This window comes from Dipteris shenzhenensis, chromosome 6, assembly GCF_047967505.1.
Source record: "Dipteris shenzhenensis isolate YYH24624 ecotype China chromosome 6, Dip_SZ_1.0, whole genome shotgun sequence".
NCBI classification, from domain to species: domain Eukaryota; kingdom Viridiplantae; phylum Streptophyta; class Polypodiopsida; order Gleicheniales; family Dipteridaceae; genus Dipteris; species Dipteris shenzhenensis.
This window is the reverse complement of record NC_141601.1, coordinates 37,030,697-37,050,508: the sequence shown is the minus strand read 5'-3', so window position 1 is coordinate 37,050,508 and position 19,812 is coordinate 37,030,697. Positions and strand designations below refer to the sequence as shown.

At 45.7% G+C, this 19,812-nt stretch overlaps 1 protein-coding gene across 1 annotated transcript in view; it reads left to right on the top strand.

The window, feature by feature from the left end:
• The first annotated feature begins 7,140 nt into the window (after positions 1–7,140).
• Positions 7,141–19,812, top strand: part of LOC147901132 (COP9 signalosome complex subunit 5a-like) — a 55,574-nt gene continuing 42,902 nt past the window's right edge. Inside the window, exons 1-4 of the mRNA XM_087376023.1 lie at positions 7,141–7,777; positions 8,982–9,263; positions 9,385–9,532; positions 9,637–9,722. Coding sequence (XP_087232149.1) covers positions 7,382–7,777; positions 8,982–9,263; positions 9,385–9,532; positions 9,637–9,722 — 912 coding nt within the window. The 5' untranslated portion in view covers positions 7,141–7,381. The remainder of the gene's footprint in view (positions 7,778–8,981; positions 9,264–9,384; positions 9,533–9,636; positions 9,723–19,812) is intronic.

Genomic DNA, 19,812 nt, shown 5'->3' with positions numbered 1-19,812 from the left:
TAGTACACATTCCAAAACTTGAACATGTGACAAAAAAATTATGGAATAAGGATTTGGAATGAGATCGTCAAAGCATTACAAGTGCTATGTTGAATGTGAAGCATGCATCCTAAAGACTATAGGATATAGCAATTTTTTCAAAAACATCAAAATATTTCGTTATGTATATACATGCAACCAAGTAATCATTCAAGACTATACTATGTGAGCTTCTCCTTAACCCAAGGATACACCTAAATGAGAACATTAGACATTGGTTAACGGGCCTCCAATGTTGTGCTATAGTGATGCACACCCATTTGAGGGCACACTCCATAACTTTTTTTAATTTGTTGAAAACCAAAATGGATTGAAATTTTGGAATCCAAACTAGTGGGACTAATACATGTGGTGTAGAAACATTGATAGTTGTTGATATTGGTATCTAGATTTACCCTAAAATGGAAGAAGTTGAAAATGTGCAATTTGTACATGTGCAAATATCTTTTAATAAATCTAACACTATTTACAATTTTAAATTGCTTCTTTTTCCATGCATTTGCTTGCTATATGGCTCATAAGCATGTCAAAGGTCATTGCATTTCATAATACACAGCATCAAACCCGATAGCATGCCCTTTGGCCTATTTGTGTTTTGAAGTACATTGAGCATGCTGCCTTGAAAAGGAACCTTGATGGTATTTTAAAATTTCAATGAAACTAGAGTTTCTCCTGAGCAAAAATGGCCCAAAATTCTAACCTCCACCATTAATCATGAAGAATGGTTTTGATGATTTACTCTAAATGGTGGAAGTATTTTTGTGGCCCTTGGATCTAAATTTAGATAGGGTGGTAAAGAGGGTTCCACATGGCAATCCAACAATCCCCCCAATCATTGCTATTAGATCAAGGGAGATTTAACAGCCTGCTTGATTACAAGATCCCTACCCCTATTTTTTCCCACTATCTGGCCACATGGTGAGTCCAGGCTCATAGATTGCATGGCTCGTGCATGATAGGCAGGGGTGCATCGCATTTATTTCTCTAATTAATAGCACCATGATGTTGCACAAGGGAGCTACATTGCTATTGGATCAACAAATATCCAATGCCCACGCTTGATTGTACTCTCCCTCAATTATGTGGCATGCTAGCTGCCAAACTACATTATATGCTTAGAGGACCTTGAGGATGACCATTTCATCTATACTCCATCAAATTCTCTAAATTTGGCATGCTTTGTGCAGCCTTGGATGATGAAGACATACTTACGTTTAGGAAAGATGCAATGCATGCATTGTCATATGATGAAGGCATATGTGTGACTAGGAGCAAGTCGTCACCATACTACATTTGGATCATTGGATCAATTGGTCCTTGATCTAGACCATTCAAAATGCAAATTTAATGGCTCATAAATACAATGTATTCTAAAAAATCTTTAAGGTATGCCAACCTCCCTCCTTTATGAGTTGTCAAAATTACCAATCCAAAATTAAGAAAAGTAATCCATTTTGCAATTTTTCCTTTATGAGGACCTTTTCTAGCCTAAAGCTCACCTAATGCCACTTAGCTCCCCACACCTAAGAAAGCTTCTTGCACTTATATAGAATCAAGCTATGCCTCATGCACTCGGTTCTCGCCATTGGCAAGATCTTCGATTTCCCAGGGTTGTAAGAACGGGCCTCTCGTTGTGAGAGGCATGAGCTGCATATAGCTCCTTTCACCGATGGCACAAAATCATGGGAGAGCTGCAGAAGATACCAGATAATGAATGAGCTTGTGATTCGTGAAAGTCACGTCATCCTTGCATTGCCGACTGCTGCCGAGATTGATTGAAGGGCACATATGGTAGTATACATCATGTGAACACAGACCCTTGATGAAGAATTGGCCACGTACATCTCGTCTACATCTGATGTTCACCAAAGGTAGTTTCTCATCAAGGTCGTGTCAGGATCAATGTGAATCAAGGCTTCAAATAAGGGCGAGTGAAGGTGTTTCACTACGCTATTGCAAAGGGGGTCGATGAGATGCACAGTTTGCAAGCAATTCCAAGGACTGCCAAGCATGTGTCTGATGCAGCATGCAGTTTGCATAATGTGGTGAGAACTCTCCCCTCTTATTAAAACTTAAAAGAGTAGCATGACCCGTCTACGATGGTTCAAGGTATTTCTAAATCTCAATATTTGGTTGTTTTTTAGTGAAATTTCAAATCTCAATATTTGAATGTTTTTTAGTGAATTTTCAAATCTCAATATTTGAATGTTTTTTAGTGAATTCTCAAATTGTAAGCCTTGGTGTAGTTGAGAAAAGCGTTTTAGGGAGTACACATTGGGAGGAAGAAGAGTACTGCGGGCGAGTATAAGTTGATCAAGACTAGCATGTTGGGCAAGGCATGATGATGATGCATCGTGATATGGCATGATTCAAACATCCGATAAAGTATATAATCTGGTGTGTACTCGATACTAAAGTAAAACCAGAGTTTGTGAGATAGAATTGAGCTGACTGTTGCACGATGATGTAGCAAAATAATAGTTGAGGTAAGCATCCCTTCTTGTGACTAGGTTGACTGTGAAAAGCACCCTAGGAAGGCATATTAAAAAGGAAAAAATTCGAGGAGGGAAAACAACTTATATTGCATGCAGGTGACTAAGTTATCCTTTCAGTTACATGCGCCCAAACATTTGTTGAACGTTCTATGTGCTTATCTGTAAAAAACAAATAGATGAGAGAATCAAGCCATTTTTAAGAAAAACGTTCAAAAATTAACCCGTAAGACAAAGCATCAAGTTATCCCCTAAAAGACAAAACCATATTTCTTTTTGTGAAGCTTGGCTTTTTGCGGGAAACTGTCTTAGCAATCTGAGGTATTCCAACACATTAATGCTTTGTTAAACTATTTCTAGATGAGTACCAATATTATATGGTGACCATATTCAACAATATGTTGATGCTTTGACTTGGTCAAATACGTATTTAAAAATGAGTGATGCTCATTTACACTTTTTTCTTTCTGGTTTTAAACCTTGTTATCATACTTATACTGGGGTACCAATGGGCACCTATATTCCATGCAAGCTCCCTACTCAATTATGTTGAAAGGAGCCATGCTAAGTGCCACCATTGAAAGGGAATCTCTTTTGCTTTGCTTACACTATCAAATTTCTATATTATTTCCTAGCTAAAAGGATCATTATTTTGCTTTACCATTAACACAAATAAGGCTTAACTATTAAGCAAGGTGTAACACAAAAACTAGCAACTTTACCCAATGGGAGGGACAGGCCCAAATACTGACACAAAAGATTTGTGTCAGGGACATGAAGGACGCCCATTCCATGGATAACTCCTCCAACCACTACATGATTGGCCGATTCCACCTCCTCCAATTGCTCCACAAATTGGTGACATAAATTAGCAGCTTGGTTTAGAAACCATTACTGTGGGTGGTGTGAAACACCACACTCGGTGGCCATAAGAGCCAATTATATTTCTCCACCCTGGGTGGGTAGGTCGTCTGAACCCACCCTTAGGCCGGTTACACATTGCCATCCCACCCGCCGAGATACTTATAATTTGAAGGCCGGCGGGTGGTATAGATTGCTATGCCTCAGCGGAGAAGCATTTCACCTACATTGCAGATGGTCATGGGTTCAAGGCTCACCAATGCCACATGTAATAGATTTTTGGTGTGAAAGAAATGTAGCACATACAAGCCCTTGGGTGGGGGGTTCTTGAAAAGATTGGGCGAGACAGGGCGGTAGAATTCTCGTGACCAAGGGGAGATGGCCATTTGGGACTTTGCGATTAATTTTTGGGATGCTTGGGCAGATTGACCCGGTGTGTAACCAACATTAGGCTACATTCACACCAGCTACTGCTAACTGACGGCCTTGGAAATGGCCAACTCCTCCAACTACTACATGATTGGCTGATTTTGTGTCCAACTACTACACTAATCACATGTTGTTGACATAAATTGACCGTAGTTGTTGTTCGCAACCCATGAAGGTCGCCCACCACTCCATGCGCAACTTCTCTAACTACTGCATGATTAGCCTACACCAATCACACATTGGTGACATAAGGGCCTTTACACACCACCCCAAGCCCCCCAAGCCCCACCCTCTATTACGGTGGTGGGGGGCTACATTAAAAGAGATTTGGATCCACCAAAAAAGGGGGTGGACAAAGTTGGGCAGCCAAGGACCCCCGTCCAAGAGCGTGGGCGAGGGTTTTACATAGTTGAAGACATTTATTGCATCAAGCTAGGTGGGGCTTGAACCTACAATACCTTGCCACATACTTTGTAAGGGCTTGGGCCATGTGCAATGATCCAGAAAAAATAGAGGCTTGGGTGGGTAGGGACTTAAATTGACCACATCAGGCAGTGATCTCAAAGTTGGCAGGCGGGTGGTGTGAACTGACCCTTAGGTGAAGGTAATAGACCCGATTTCATCTCCTGTAACTATTACACCAATCACACGTTATTCCGGGTGGCCGCCCACTCCATGGTCGACTTCTGCAAGTGCTATATGATTGGCCCATTCCATGTCCTCCAGCTACTTACACGAATCACACGTTGGTGACATAAATTGACCTAAATTTGGAAGGATAATTTTTTCATGCTAGTTTCATTAACAAGTGAAAGTTTTATATTGGTTTTGAAAGTTTATATGCCCTTATAAAAATAAATCTTTGAAATATTCACCAAGATTTGAAACTTTTATGCCAAAAAATAAAAAGTATCTCCAGGGTTTACATCTTTTACTTCAAAAATCAAAAGAAAATATATAAAAACATACTATGGGATATCAATATTGTGAAACTAAAAAACATAGGTCAATAAACTTTCATCAAGAGAGGTGGAGGATAGTTCTGCACAGCAAAAATGGAATGGACATGTGATAAAAGAATCCTTGGAAGCATACGAGGATTAAATGAAAAGAACATCAAGAGTTAAGGAAGATGATTTAGAGGAATCGAGCCTCATGATGATGGAAAAACCACAACCGATGAAAATCAGCGTGCATGCAACAGGAAAGTTGAGAAGATTTGGTGCAATTGTCGATGGAGTTCAAAGAGGTATTTGCTTGGGAATATACTGAGAGGAAAGGAGTGGACCTAAGTCTTTGTGTCCATCAAATCAACCTCAAGCATGATGGAGTGCCAGTTGTGCCAGTTGTACAACAAAGATACAGAATGAATCCAAACGATGCGAAGGTGGTGAAAGAAGAAATTGACAAGTTACTAAGAGAGGCATTGGAGGGGCGGGCGGGTGGGCAGGGTGGTGTGGAGGGATAGGGATGGAGTATGAGAGACCTATTAGATAAAACGAGTAACTTGACCCATCTACAATGGGCTAGAGACCCGCTCTGCTGGGTCTCAAAGTTGCATTGTGTTTAATAAAATTTAAGATTTCACTTATAAATCCCAAACTTTAAAAAAAAATTGCAAAAAACATATACATACATACAAACACGCACGTGCGTACACACACAAAACACTAAATCTTAAAATATAAATAAATATCTTATAAACTCTCTCTCTCTCTCTCCCCCCTCTATCATATATATATATATATATATATATATATACACAGGTAAACACACACACACAAACACACACCCACACACGCAGGCACGCACACACACACACACACACATATGTATATGTGTGGAGACACTAAGTGGTCGTCAATGCCCATGATGAACACAAAAACCATAATCATGATCATAGTAGCATGCAGTACATGGGCATCTAAAAGCAAAGTGCTCCTTTGATTGGATCTCTCGGTGATCACACAGGGTGCAAACACGACCCTCTCTAGGTATGCCCTCCGCCCACTGACTCTCAATATGAAGTTGTTGTGATGACACGTAGCTCAAGGAGTGGGGGAGATGGATTCGTGTGGGTTGATTAAACCCTTAGAGAGAGAGAGAGAGAGAGAGAGAGAGAGAGAGAGAGAGATTTATGTATATATATACATATGTACATATGTATATATACATATATACATATGTATATATACATATATGTATGTATATATACGTACATATACATACATATACATACATACATATACATACATATATATACATATATATGTATATTTATACATACGTATACATACATACACATACATACATATACATGCATATGTATATATATACATATATATACATATATACACATACACACACACACACACACACACACACACACACACACACACACACACACATACACATATATGCATAAATCTCTCTCTCTCTCTCTCTCTCTTTCTGCCCCCCCTTCTCTCTCTCTCTTTCTCTCTCTCTCCCCCCTCCCCCCCTCTCTCTCTCTCTCTCTCTCTCTCTCTCTCTCTCTCCTCGCCTCTATCCCTCCCTCTCTGTCCCTCTCTCCTCTCTCCCCCCCTTCTCTCTCTCCTCCCCCCCCTCTGTGTGTGTGTGTGTCTCCCCCCCTCCCCCCCCCACACACACTCTCTCTCTCTCTCTCTCTCTCCCTCCCTCCCCCCCCCCCCTCTCTCTCTCTCTCTCTCTCTCTCTCTTTGTGGTCTGCGCGGTCTACAGTCAGTTTGCTCACGGGCAATATTTTAGTTGCCTACCTGCCTTGTGCCACATCATCGGTCCCTTGCGCCCACGTGGCTATTCCTCATCATCAGTCTGTGCCAATCTGTGACGGTCGTGTGGCGCTCCGTGCCCCATGCCAATGTCTGATTGTAGTTTCGTGCCACATCATCCGTAGTTCCGCGTGCGCCATCATGTACGGTGCAACTCATGTTGCTTTGACCTCCACGTGTTCCTTAGCCACCTACTACCGCCACCTTAGTATCACGAGCCCCTACGGTCCAAGCAAACTGCTCCACGTCACATCTATCGCGTAGTTTATGGCGGTGGTCTGCCCATTGCTTGCATAGTCTGCCGTCCGCCCCCGCCACATCACCTTAACTCGCAGTCGCCTTTGCTCTGCCCTTTGGGCTTTGCCATGTGTCGTAGTCTCGTAAGCTCCAAAACGTTCGAAGCTCCCCAAACCTCTTCCGAAGCTACACCCGAACGTCCCCGAGCCAACCTCTCCTTAAAGAATAGTATAGATATAGAAGCTCCCCGAACGTCTTCTGAAGCTACACCCGAACGCCTAGAATGCTCCCCGAGCCAACCTCTCCTTAAAGAATAGTATAGAAGTATAGAAGAAGTATTAGATAGTATAGAAGACCACGGAAACAAAACAAAATGATGAAGGAAGCTTTTGAGGATTTAAGAGGTAAAGTATGAGCTGGTGTCTCTTTTCCATTCGAGTTTTAGGGTTTGCTTTGCAGCAGCTCAGAGCTCACCAATTTTCCTAAACGGACCTCGGAAAGATCGCTAGACGCAACAGAACTCCACAACTCGCCATGGATTCGTCCTCTTCCTCCTCTTCCGTCGCCCGCCAGACTTGGGAACTCGAGAATAATATTGTCAACATGGACAGGGGCTCCAGTGACTCCGATTCCCTCTATTTCTACGACGAGGCCGCGCAATTCGCTATCCAGCAGCAGAAGCCTTGGACTCGAGACCCTCATTACTTCAAGAATGTGAAAATCTCAGCATTGGCGCTTCTTAAGATGGTTGTGCATGCCAGGTCTGGAGGGACCATCGAAGTTATGGGCATCATGCAGGGAAAGACGGATGGAGACACCATTATCGTCATGGACGCGTTTGCACTCCCTGTGGAAGGCACAGAAACCCGTGTGAACGCTCAAGCAGACGCATACGAATACATGGTGGAATATGCACAGACGAATAAGAAGGTCAGTTTCTGCACGTCCTTTGAAATAGGTATCTCAAACTCTCGAGAATTGTTGCATGTTAGTAGGGAGATGAATGCGGATATGAAGGACTATCAATAAAGATACTCATAAGGGGGACGTACTTCATCGTGAACGGGGGGAACTTCCTTCGAGAGTGAACGCCTTGATCTGTATTCTGTGAGAGGGCTATTTTTCAATAGTCTGCTGGCAGTACTATCACAATGATTAAAGAAATTTTTAATCATTGTAGGAAGAGGAAGTATTACAGTACCAGGAAAAGTCATTTCTGGAAATATCAGTTAACTACAAACAATTGCTCAGTCAAACGAGTTGCAGTTTAAACCAACAACTGTTCCGGTGTAGCTCCTTGCTACTAAGAAAGGAGGGCATTTAAAGAAATTGCTACTCTAACAATTGCTCAGTCAAACGAGTTGCAGTTAAAACCAACAAGTGCTCCCGTGTAGCTCCTTGCTACTAAATACAAACACTAAGAAAGGAGGGCATTAAAAGAAATTTTGAAGATATACAGAAGTATCAAATTATTCACCGCTGGTTTGGGTAGGAGAGCAATGTACGATGGCTAAGCAGGGTACTTGTATAGACCGGTGTCAACAACGTTGTATGGACGGGATACAGGGTACTTGTATAGACGGGTGTCAGCAACGTTGTACGGACGGGATACGAACAATACAACCCTGCTGTACGGCGGTTGTATGGATGCACTGAGCAGGTGCGGAGTTGTGAGGCTGTACGGGTTAGCGCCTAGGTGAATTTAAGGATCACAGCAACTGTCCCCTTATCTTAATTCTTATAATTGGAAAAGTTGGTATTTACTTGCCTATATCAAATAATTGGTAGACTTGGGTAGACAAACGCCTTACAACAGCTGTTAAAGCCATTCGTTCCAAGTACTGTCTCGTCTTTTTGAGACGACTATGACAGCCACGTAGGATACAAAGCAAGTTCATCCCATGCGAATTGCATTAAGCAGCTCATATTTTTTCTAAGACTTTGTTGTTCTTTCTTCCTAGACAGCTACGTTGAAAAACCAACAAATAAAACAAATTATGACATAATTCACGACCAAAATTAAAACAATGTTCCGTTCATTTAATTTATACATCCGCGTTCTCAACAGAGAAAAATCCTTGGTGTATATGACGGGTTTCACACTCTTGTTTGTCTACTTTGTTCTTCAAATCAGGTAGGACGGCCAGAGAATGTTGTTGGTTGGTACCATTCCCACCCTGGTTATGGTTGCTGGCTTTCTGGCATAGATGTATCCACACAAATGCTGAACCAGAAATACCAGGAACCTTTCTTGGCTGTTGTTATTGATCCCACCAGAACAGTTTCTGCTGGGAAAGTTGAAATAGGTGCTTTTCGGACATATCCTCAAGGATATAAACCTCCAGATGAGGCCCCCTCAGAATATCAAACTATTCCGCTGAACAAGATAGAGGATTTTGGCGTCCATTGTAAACAGGTACTCTGTAATTGCTAGATTTCTGTCACATTTTGTGTCTTTGTGCATGCTTATGCATAAGAGACATTTTTTCTGTCAGTGTCTTCTTGCTAATTTTTGATTTGGGTTTTTGCTTTTGCAGTACTATGCTCTGGACATAACCTATTTCAAATCATCATTAGATTCACATCTCTTGGACCTTCTTTGGAATAAGTACTGGGTTAATACACTTTCGTCGTCTCCTCTTCTTGGGAATCGCGATTATGTGGCTGGTCAAGTGTCAGATTTAGGTAATGAAAAATTTCACTCCCGAGCAGAGCCTACGAAAGAATTCTGGATGTTTATCTGGGGGTTGAGTAGCGGAATTGCTCACAATACTTTGAATTTTTGGCAGCTGAGAAGCTAGAGCAGGCAGAGACTCAATTAGCGCACTCCGGACGCATTGGAGCATTTTTTGTTCCTCCCCAAAGGAAAAGAGAGGTAACAATTTTGGACTTTAGCACAACAAAATCTGAATTTATACGGTTGGATATATCCTAGTCTTACAAAAATGTATATTTTTGCAAGCTATTATTCCAATTAATGATATCTAGTTTAAAACGATTGCCACAGAGACCGTTTGAAAAAAATGAAAGATGGAAAGGTAGGATCACCAAAGACTCTATGATGATCAAGAGCTGAGCTGCTGCTCCTCCCCGTGAGCTACTGCCCCCCCCTCTCTCCCTCTCTCAGCCAGCCCCCTCTCCCTCTCCCTCTCCCTCTCCCTCTCCCTCGCTGTCCCCCCTCTCCCCCCCTCGCTGCTCCTCCTCTCCCTCCCCTCTCGCCAGCCCCCTCTCCCTCCTCCCTCACCCTCCTTCTCCCCTTCCTCCTCCCAGCCGTCCCTCTCCCCCCCCGCTGCCCCCTACCTCTCCCTCCCTGCTGCCCCTACCTCTCCCTCCCCGCCCTACCTCTCCCCCACCCGTCAGCTATAAAGAAAGTTCTTGGAGATAAATAAGACAACACTGAAGACGAAAGATAGCTGAAGAAGAAATTTATATCACCAAAGGAACTCAATACAAGAGAAGAGATATCTGCGAAAGAAACTGTGGAGGGAGCGAACAGCAGTCCTCCAGAGCAGTCAACTGAAGTGGGCTCTGCACTAGCTCCACAAGTTGGAACTGAACCAGATCCGAGTCAGCAACCTATTGCCAGAAGAGCAAAGGTTTGCTGCAGATCTGCTAAGAAGGGTAGCAACAATAGAGGAGTAAGTCAATGCTGATCTGGAGCAGCTGCAGGAGAGGATGATGGAGCGGAAGCAGAGGAGGCAGAGAAGTTGCTGGAGCAGAGGCAGAGGAGATGCTGAAGCGGAGGCAGAGAAGTTGCTGGAGCAGAGGCAGAGGAGATGCTGAAGCGGAGGCAGAGGAGGGAGAGATGCTGGAGCAGAGGCAGAGGAGGCAGAGATGCTGGAGCACAGGTGTGCAGCAGCCTGTTCCAAAAGTCATGTGGTAGCTAGGGGGCTACTGCCTTTTACAGGCATGACCCAGGAGGTCGGCCAGTTCTGGTTGGCCATTTTTTGGCCTTTCTGGCCACTTGTTTGGCCCTGGCTTCTGCATTTGGAGATTGCCTGGCTTAACACCCCCTCTCAATGTCCAAGGTAGAATGGTTCCAGGGGTGATCTATCCTCTTCATCAAGCTTTTTTTTTTTTTTTTTTTTTGGGTAAGAGGGTTTTCATTTAGATGGAGATGCCTACAAAGTAGGTTTTCATCTTCGCTAAATGCCCAGTAGTGATGGTACAATCATAGAGTATAGAAAGAGAGGTGCTTAAGGAGTGCCCGCGCAGGGGATTTGTTCACTTCCTTTAAGCACTAGTATACAAAAAAAATACTGCTAAGGAGAAGGCGGCGGTACACCAATCCTAAGCCGTGGGCTAAGATGCTCAAGAATAGGTCGGTTAACCGGCTTGGTAAGAATGTCAGCATGATTATCGGTAGCTGGAACATATATCAATCGAATAGTACCCAGTTTCACTTGCTCGCGAGTAAAATGAAAGTGTACGCCGGCGAGAGCGATGGCACTTTTGTTGTCGACGTAGAGGACCGTTGGCTCAGTACAAGGAAAGTGTAGCTCTGCCAGAAACTGCCGGAGATATATGGCCTCTGTGGTACAATCATACAAGGCCCGGTATTCAGCCTCAGTAGAAGATCCAGCAACAGTTTCTTGTTTACGGCTGGACCAAGAAACAGGTGCCGAGCCGAACGAGAAAATATAGCCGCCATGAGAACGGCGATTGTCCGAGTGGCCAGCCCAGTCGGAATCAGTGTATCCCTGTAGTGTTAGTCCTGGTCTGAAATGTAAACCATAAGAGTAAGTACCACGTATGAACCGTAAGATACGAATACATGCATGCCAATGAGTGTGCTTGGGTTCATCAAAGTACTGACTGAGAATAGAAACTGAGTAAGAAAGATCCAGACGAGTGTGAATGAGCCAGAGTAGCTTGCTAACAACCTGACGATAGAGATGTTCATCAAAGGGAGGAGACTCTAAGTCCTTTGAGAGCTTGACTGTGGGATTCAAGGGAGTGGCAGCTGGCTTAGGCTCGTGGGGGATGATCTGATCAAGGAGTTAAAGAGCATATTTCTGTTGAGAAACAAAGATACAACCAGAATGATGGACAACTTCCATGCCCAAAAAATAGGAGAGAAGACCGAGATCGGTCATCTCGAATGTGGTGCTGAGTTGTGTTTTAATGGATTAAAGCGTGGTAGTGGTAGAGCCCAAAAGCAAAAGATCATCTACGTAAAGTAAGATAAAGCAGACCCCCTTTGAAGATTGATGTATATATAAATTCGGATCAAAAGGAGTGGAATGAAACCCATTAGTTTTGAGGAAGGTGTCTATTCGGTGGAACCAGGACCGAGGTGCTTGTTTAAGCCCATAAAGAGCTTTGCGGAGACGGAATACCTTATTTTCATGGCCAGAATGAGAAAAACCTGGTGGGGGAGCCATATAGACTTCCTCATCGAGATAGCCATTGAGAAAGGCACTCTTGACATCCATCTGATAGATAGACCAGCTGTGATGAACGGCTAGAGCGAGGAGGAGGCGAAAGGATGTCAACCGAGCAGTAGGTGCAAACGTTTCCTCATAATCGATACCATGTTTTTGGCGAAATCCTTGCACTACTAAGCGAGCTTTTTACTTGTCTAGGGTTCCATCTGCTTTGAGTTTTGTTCGGAAGATCCACTTTGTTCCTATGACCTTTTTGTGACTGTGTCGATCGACCAAAGTCCAGGTCTCCTTGCGATCAATGCTCTCAAGCTCCTATTCCATGGCACGATGCCACTCAGGATGTTGAACTGCTTCCTGCCAAGTGGCGGGTTCAGAATGTACGATATAGGCTGTGGTAAAAAAGGAGGCAGTGGTAGGGGAAGAAGCTGTCCGGGCAGAGCGACGAGGATCGGGAGGAGGAAGTTCTAGGGGAACAATCCCGGAATCCTTCATAGTTTGTCGATACCAGCGTGGCAGCGGGTCCTGAGAAGAGGATCGGGGAACTGGAGAAGCAACGGGTGGGGAGAAAGAAGTTTCGAGGGGAGAGAAAGAGGTTTCGAGGGGAACGGGAATAGGTGCGTCATCAGTAGGGAGAATAGAGGAATTTTTTAGAACATCTGTTTCATCGAAGACCACATCATGGCGAACCAAAACTTTGTTTGTGCGAGAATTAAATAAGCGATAAGCTTTGGCTTCAGCCGAGTAGCCAACGAGAAGTAGAAGTTCAGCACGAGGTTCTAGTTTACCGCGAGTATCATTGGGAGTATGGGTGTACGTGCGGCATCCAAAGATGCAGATATGAGAAATAGAGGGTCGGTAGCCATAGAAAGCCTCAAAAGGCGTCATGTTCGGGATGGGCTCAGTAGGGCAACGATTAAGGAGATAGACAGAAGTGTTCACGGCTTCCGGCCAGAGACGTTCGGGCAACTCGGCTGCAAAAAGCATGGAGCGTGCCATGTTCATGACATTGCGCTGTCTCCTTTCGACACGAGCATTTTGAGCGGGCGAATTGGGAGATGTGAGATGGCGTTGGATATAATGCTCGTGAAGAAAGTGAGTGAATTTATGGGAAATGAATTCACCACCATTATCAGTACGAGCAATCCCAATAGGCTTCCCTGTTTGATTCATAACCAATCGAGCCCAAGTAGCAAAGAAGGAGAAAGTGTCAGATTTCTCTTTCATGAAGAACACCCATTGATATCGAGAGTAATCATCCACAATTAAGAAGAAATATTGTGAGCCATTTAATGAAGAAACAGGAGATTTGCCACTAATATCAAGGTGGATTAGACGCAATATCTCACTGGCTCGAGAAGTGGAATGAGGAGGAAAAGGAGTTCTGCTTTGTTTGCCTAATTGGCATGGACGGCAAATATCTTTGGCTCGTGATAATTGAGGTAGGCCATCAACCAAATGCTCCCGAGACATTTCATATAAAGAGTCATAGGATAAATGTCCCAGACGATAATGCCACAACCGTTCTGTGTCAGTCGGATCTTTCAGGGTAGCAAGACCATGAAGCCGATGAAACTCAGAGCCGGTATTGGATGGAGTCTCAAGAAATTGTGTCATGAGGTACATACCATGAGGTTGGGCTTCGCCCTGAGCTTAAAGGAGTCCCGATGTCTCATCTATGATTTCGACATGCGTCTTTGTAAATAGCACCGCGTGGCCAAGAAGGCAAAGTTGATGGACGAAAAGAAGATTGACCCCTAATTGGGGGATATAAAACACTTGATCCAATTGAGCAGGATTGGGGCTTTTGTCGGTATTAAATGTGATTGAACTAACGCCAGGAATAGGAGTGACAGAGTTATTGCCACAGCGGACTCCCCTTGTTGCTGGTTGGCGAGAAATGAAGAGATCACGATGAGGGGTCATATGATAAGTGGCTTCTCTATCCACAATCCAAGGGGCTTTATGGCCACATGGTAGAGTATGAAATGCTGATCAAGATATGGATGGGGAGGAGTCAAGCTCGGTGATATGGATCAAGGCCTGGGAAGTGAAGTCTAGAGAATCTCCAGTGGACCAGTCAGACAGCTTCGGGAGTGATGAAGGGAGGGGATGGGGTGAACTGATTAGTGACATGGCCGTGTGGTCTCCAAGGGCCAGCGTTAGGTGGAGGAGGACCACTCCTAGGGCGCCAGCGAGGTGGCAGAGCAGTCGTGTTGGGGGGCTGTGGGAGAATGCCTTTGGCTTTGGAGCGACATTCGTCATCAACATGCCCAACTTTCAAGCATACTGGAAAGTGATCAGACAGCAAGAGGGAATGATCAACCCATAATGCACATGTGAAACTAGTATACTGCTGAGCATGCAACAAATACCATCTGTCAAGTCGAGCCCAGTAATGAGTAAAAGCATTGTGACGGTATGTATAACCCATATCTCTATCCGTTGTTGAGAGTCATAAATCTTCTGCATGCAAGATAGAAAGCATATCCTCCCAGTGTCGAAGCTCAGTGGGGATCATGTGAGATCGATGAGTGGTGTTGTCTTGCATGGCAGGTGAGTTATTAAAGTCTCCACACAAAAAAGCATTGGGCAGCCATGGGTATTGCTTGAGGGAGGCCCACATTGTAAGCAACCGTGGGCTGCATATCATGTTTGACCAGCATGCATACCCCCGAAAAGTGCATAGTACCAGCATAAAATATGTCATAACCAGCAAAGTGGCCTTGCTGGGGTTCTTTTTGGGAAGGTTGTGCCAGGCGGGTTTAATACCAGAGGAATTATTGGAGTTAGGAGTGGGAGAGGGCTTCCCGGAGCTGAGTTGATCTTTTTGAATCCCGGAGAGAAAAGCCCCCTCTGAAGCAGGAACACTATGTTTTTGGTGAACCTGCTGCATAAAACTAAAGTACTTAGGCGGGAGTTTGTTCAAAAAAAAAAAGTAACTTGGTCATCCTCGGATTTGGGAGGACCAGTTGTGGCAAATTCAGCAATTAACCGCCGGTAGTCTGCCAGCTTTACCTTGAGATCATCATCAGCAGTGATCTGGAATTGTTGGAGATCGTGGTTAAGATTGATGCGACGAGTACGATCTCAGGCCGCATAGCGGTCAGTGAGATGTGCCCATCGCTCAGAGGCAAGGTCAAAATGCTGCAATTGAGAGCGAACTATCTGATAAGGATAAACATGAGGATCAGGTTGCGGTTTAGTACCTTGAACGAGTTCCATAAGTCTTGAGAGTCAAGCACACGACGCATGAGATTTGACCAAGTGGTATAATTAGAACCGTTAAAACGAGTCATATTAGTAAAAGCATGTTTGGCTGTTGCAGAGACCGGGTGAGAGGAAGAAAGGGAATGATAGGGAGAAGCAACCGGTGGATGCATGAGAGGACTCAAGACAGGAGCGAACTATCTGATAAGGATAAACATGAGGATCAGGTTGCGGTTTAGTACCTTGAATGAGTTCCATAAGTCTTGAGAGTCAAGCACATGACGCATGAGATTTGACCAAGTGGTATAATTAGAACCGTTAAAACGAGTCATATTAGTAAAAGCATGTTTGGTTGTTGCAGAGACCGGGTGAGAGGAAGAAAGGGAATGATAGGGAGAAGCAACCGATGGATGCATGAGAGGACTCAAGACAGGAGCGGAGTGAGAAGGTGGGAGAGGCGGCACCAGCGGAGGAACAAAAGGATTCGGAGAAGGCCCTGAGGGGGAGGGATAAACATGGGAGGCGGGATACGACATGAGAGGGGAAAAAGGGGCAGTGGGAGAGATATAGGGAAGAAGGCTATAGGAGCCCAGTGGCATGGGAGAAGATGGAGGATGAGAAGCCACTGGAGGGAAGATGGTAGCGGAAGATATGAGAGGGATGGGAGGGAAGGAAGAATGAGAACCGAAAGCAAACTCATTGCCTGACAAATTTCTCCTTTCTCGTCTACGAGTATTCACATGCATGTATGGATCTGTGTCCTCGTGATCACTCGTTCCTATGCCTTGCATAATAGGCGGATTTGCACCAAAGGGATAGGGCAACATACCTTGCACTGATTCTTGTGGGATAGGCATTGTCGAATCACCCATTGTCCTCATGCCGGCCTGTCCTCTTTCGTCAGGGTATACTTGTTCTTTGTTGGCACCGAACTTGAAATGTTGCTCCGCTTCTTCCGAGTTGAATAGAGGTCCTTGTTGACGTATCGGAGAAAGCCGTGGAGAAGAAGAAGCTTGGGGTGTGTGGGTACCTGCTTCAAGTTCCTTCCATTTCTGAAATTCAGCAAATTCTTTAAAGAGTTTGGAGAGGTATTCATCACCTTCGATCCTTGCAGACTCTCTCTCGACATATGACGAGGGTGGTGGTTGAATAGAGGTCGATTCAGGCTGAGATCGCTTCGGGGAAGAAGGAGAAGACATCTTCAGTTGATGATCTATCTTCCAAGCTTTCCAGGTCAAGGCTCAAGTGTCGGCAAGCACACCTTGCTCTGATACCATATAAAGAAAGTTCTTGGAGATAAATAAGACAACACTGAAGACGAAAGATAGCTGAAGAAGAAAATATATATCACCAAAGGAATTCAATACAAGAGAAGAGATATCTGCGAAAGAAACTGTGGAGGGAGCAAACAGCAGTCCTCCAGAGCAGTCAACTGAAGTGGGCTCTGCACTAGCTCCACAAGTTGGAACTGAACCAGATCTGAGTCAGCAACCTATTGCCAGAAGGGCAAAGGTTTGCTGCAGATCTGTTAAGAAGGGCAGCAACAATAGAGGAGTAAGTCGATGCTGATCTGGAGCAGCTGCAGGAGAGGATGATGGAGCGGAAGCAGAGGAGGCAGAGAAGTTGCTGGAGCAGAGGCAGAGGAGATGCTGAAGCGGAGGCAGAGGAGGCAGAGAAGTTGCTGGAGCAGAGGCAGAGGAGATGCTGAAGCGGAGGTAGAGGAGGCAGAGATGCTGGAGAGGATGCAGGAGCAGAGGCAGAGGAGGCAGAGATGCTGGAGCGCAGGTGTGCAGCAGCCTGTTCCAAAAGTCATGTGGTAGCCAGGGGGCTACTGCCTTTTATAGGCCTGACCCAGGAGGTCGGCCAGCTGGTCGGCCAGTTCCAGGTCGGCCAGTTCTGGTCGGCCAGCTCTGGTCCGCCAGTAATGGTTGGCCATTTTTTGGCCTTTCTGGCCACTTGTTTGGCCCTGGCTTCTGCATTTGGAGATTGCCTGGCTTAACATCAGCCCCCCCGCCCCCCTTCTCCTCCCCCGTCCCCTCCCCCGTCATCCCTCTCTCCCCCCCCGCTGCCCCCTTCTCCTCCGTCCTCCCTCTCCCCCGCCAGCCCCCCCGCCCCCTTCTCCTCCCCCGGCCCCCTCCCTCGCCCTCCCTCTCCCCCCCCCGCTGCTCTCCCCCCTCCCGCTGCCCCCTTCTCCTCTGCCCTCCCTCTCCCCCGCCAGCCCCCCCGCCCCCTTCTCCTCCCCCGCCCCCTCCCCCCCGCTGCTCTCCCCCCCCAAAGGAGACCCCCCCCCCTTCCCAAAAAAAAAAAAAGTTATAAAAAAAAAGAGTTAAAAAAAAAAAAAACCTCCCCCCTCTCCCTCCTCACCCCCTTCCTTCCTAACTCAACTCCCCACCCCTCCCCCTCAGCCTACATCCGTCTCCCCCTTCAGTCTATCCTCTCCTTCCCTTCCCCTCTCTCCTATCCTCTCTTTCTCCTTCTTCCTGCGCCCGCGTTCAGGGCGTCCTGGGCAGTAGTTTCACGGACGGAGCTTTTCCAGTGTTGGAATCGGCCTTTTCACATCGATTGGCGAATGGATCCCTATTCAGTCAATCTCCGTCCACCTCCACCGGCTGTGAGAACTGTTATTTTTTCAGAAGACGAGTTGCAGCAGCTCAAGAAAGATGTGGAATTAGAGGGCTCTACATCACTTTTCGCCCGCATCTTCGGGTCACACCCTTCCAGATCACAGGCTAGAGATTGGATGCTGGTGGCGTTACCAGGAGACCTCGCCCCACACCTCAGGGATATTCGACTATTGGGACGTGGATTCTTCCAAGTGGTTTTCGACTCCCACGAGTCCACAGCCCTTGTTCTCAAAGCTAATCCCTTGGCTTCGGGTTTGAGGAGGATCTTTCTTTTACCCTACACCTTGGGCTTCGATCAGGTCGAGGAGGACAGGCAGGTCACATCACTGTTCATTAGATTTCTTGGTCTTCCTCAGGTCTACCATCGACTACTTATTGGAGCCACATTCGGAGTGGTCACTGAGATCCCCTCCCTTCCTGGCATGCCTTCTTCCTCGGCAGAGGCAGTCAGTGCAGACGGGGTGCCTCGTGTTAGGGTCATTGTCTCTGACCCTAACATCTCATATGACCACATTATGCTTCAGTGTCCAAACGGCTCTCTCTTTCGACAGAGAGTCGAGATTTCAGGTAGACAGGACCAGTTCAGGATTTGCAGGACCCTCAGGTACTTTGCTAGAGATTATCCAAGGAAGAGAAAAAGACTCAAGAGGTCTTGTGGTGCGGCTCCTTCACGTACTACCACGACTACACCTCCCCAGCACCTTGTACCATGCACTTCAGGACCACCAAGAGCAACAAGGCGCCCTGCTTCCCGCATCTTAGGACCACCAGGGGCAGCAAGGTGCCCAATGCCCGCAGCACACCCAGTACCACGATGGAGAGCTATTTGAGCGGCTCCCTTATCTCAGGAGGAGACTTTTGATCTTGTTCAGACAGACGTCTTCCAGACTCCAAAGGTGGATGTTGTTGCAGCCCCAAACACTACAGTTCCACATTGCCCATTCATGTACAGATTGACAGATTTTATGTAGACGATTGGGCACTTGACAGAGAAGGATCTGTATGCATTTCTACTGGGGTTTCCACCTCATATCATTTTTCAGTGGTGTTGCAGATTCTTGAGCCTCATCGGAGAGGACGCTCTGTGAGTGTCAGGATTCCGGATGCTTTTTATGCAGAGGAGAGCCTCACGGAGGATATTTTACAGATTTGGGTTTCTCACATGCAGGGTGAAGCTGTCCACCCATCTCAGGTAGCTGCAGCCTTACTCGGAATTAGTGACTATTATCATACAGTCGCTGATTCTAGGAGACGTGAGATTCTCAAATGTGAGATTGGTATATGCCAGCAGTTAGCGTTCCTTCAAAGGGAAGAGCAGAAGAGGCCCACATATGCTTGGATTCAGGAGCGCCTTGCTGCAGCAAGGGCTCATTTGCAGACATTGTTGGATCAGAGAGCAGAATATGCCTTTCATGCACGGGAATCCTTTTGGATTCAGATGGGTGGCAGGGTCAACAAACACTTTTTCTCTACTCATGGGCCCAGACATAGTAGAGATAGTGTTTCGCAGCTTGTTGACTCAGACGGGGTGTTACAGTCAGATCCTGATGTTGTCATGTGCGTAGCTTCATATTTTTTTGCATCCCTTCTTACTGCAGATCCAGGCACACAGGCCATTGATGATGCCAGCGAGGTTATTTGGCAGTGTTTCCCTGTATTGGTGAAGGATGAGATGTATGTTTCTTTGGATGCACCTTTCACCAATGGAGAATTCAAGACTGTATTACTTGCTCTTCACAAGGGCAAG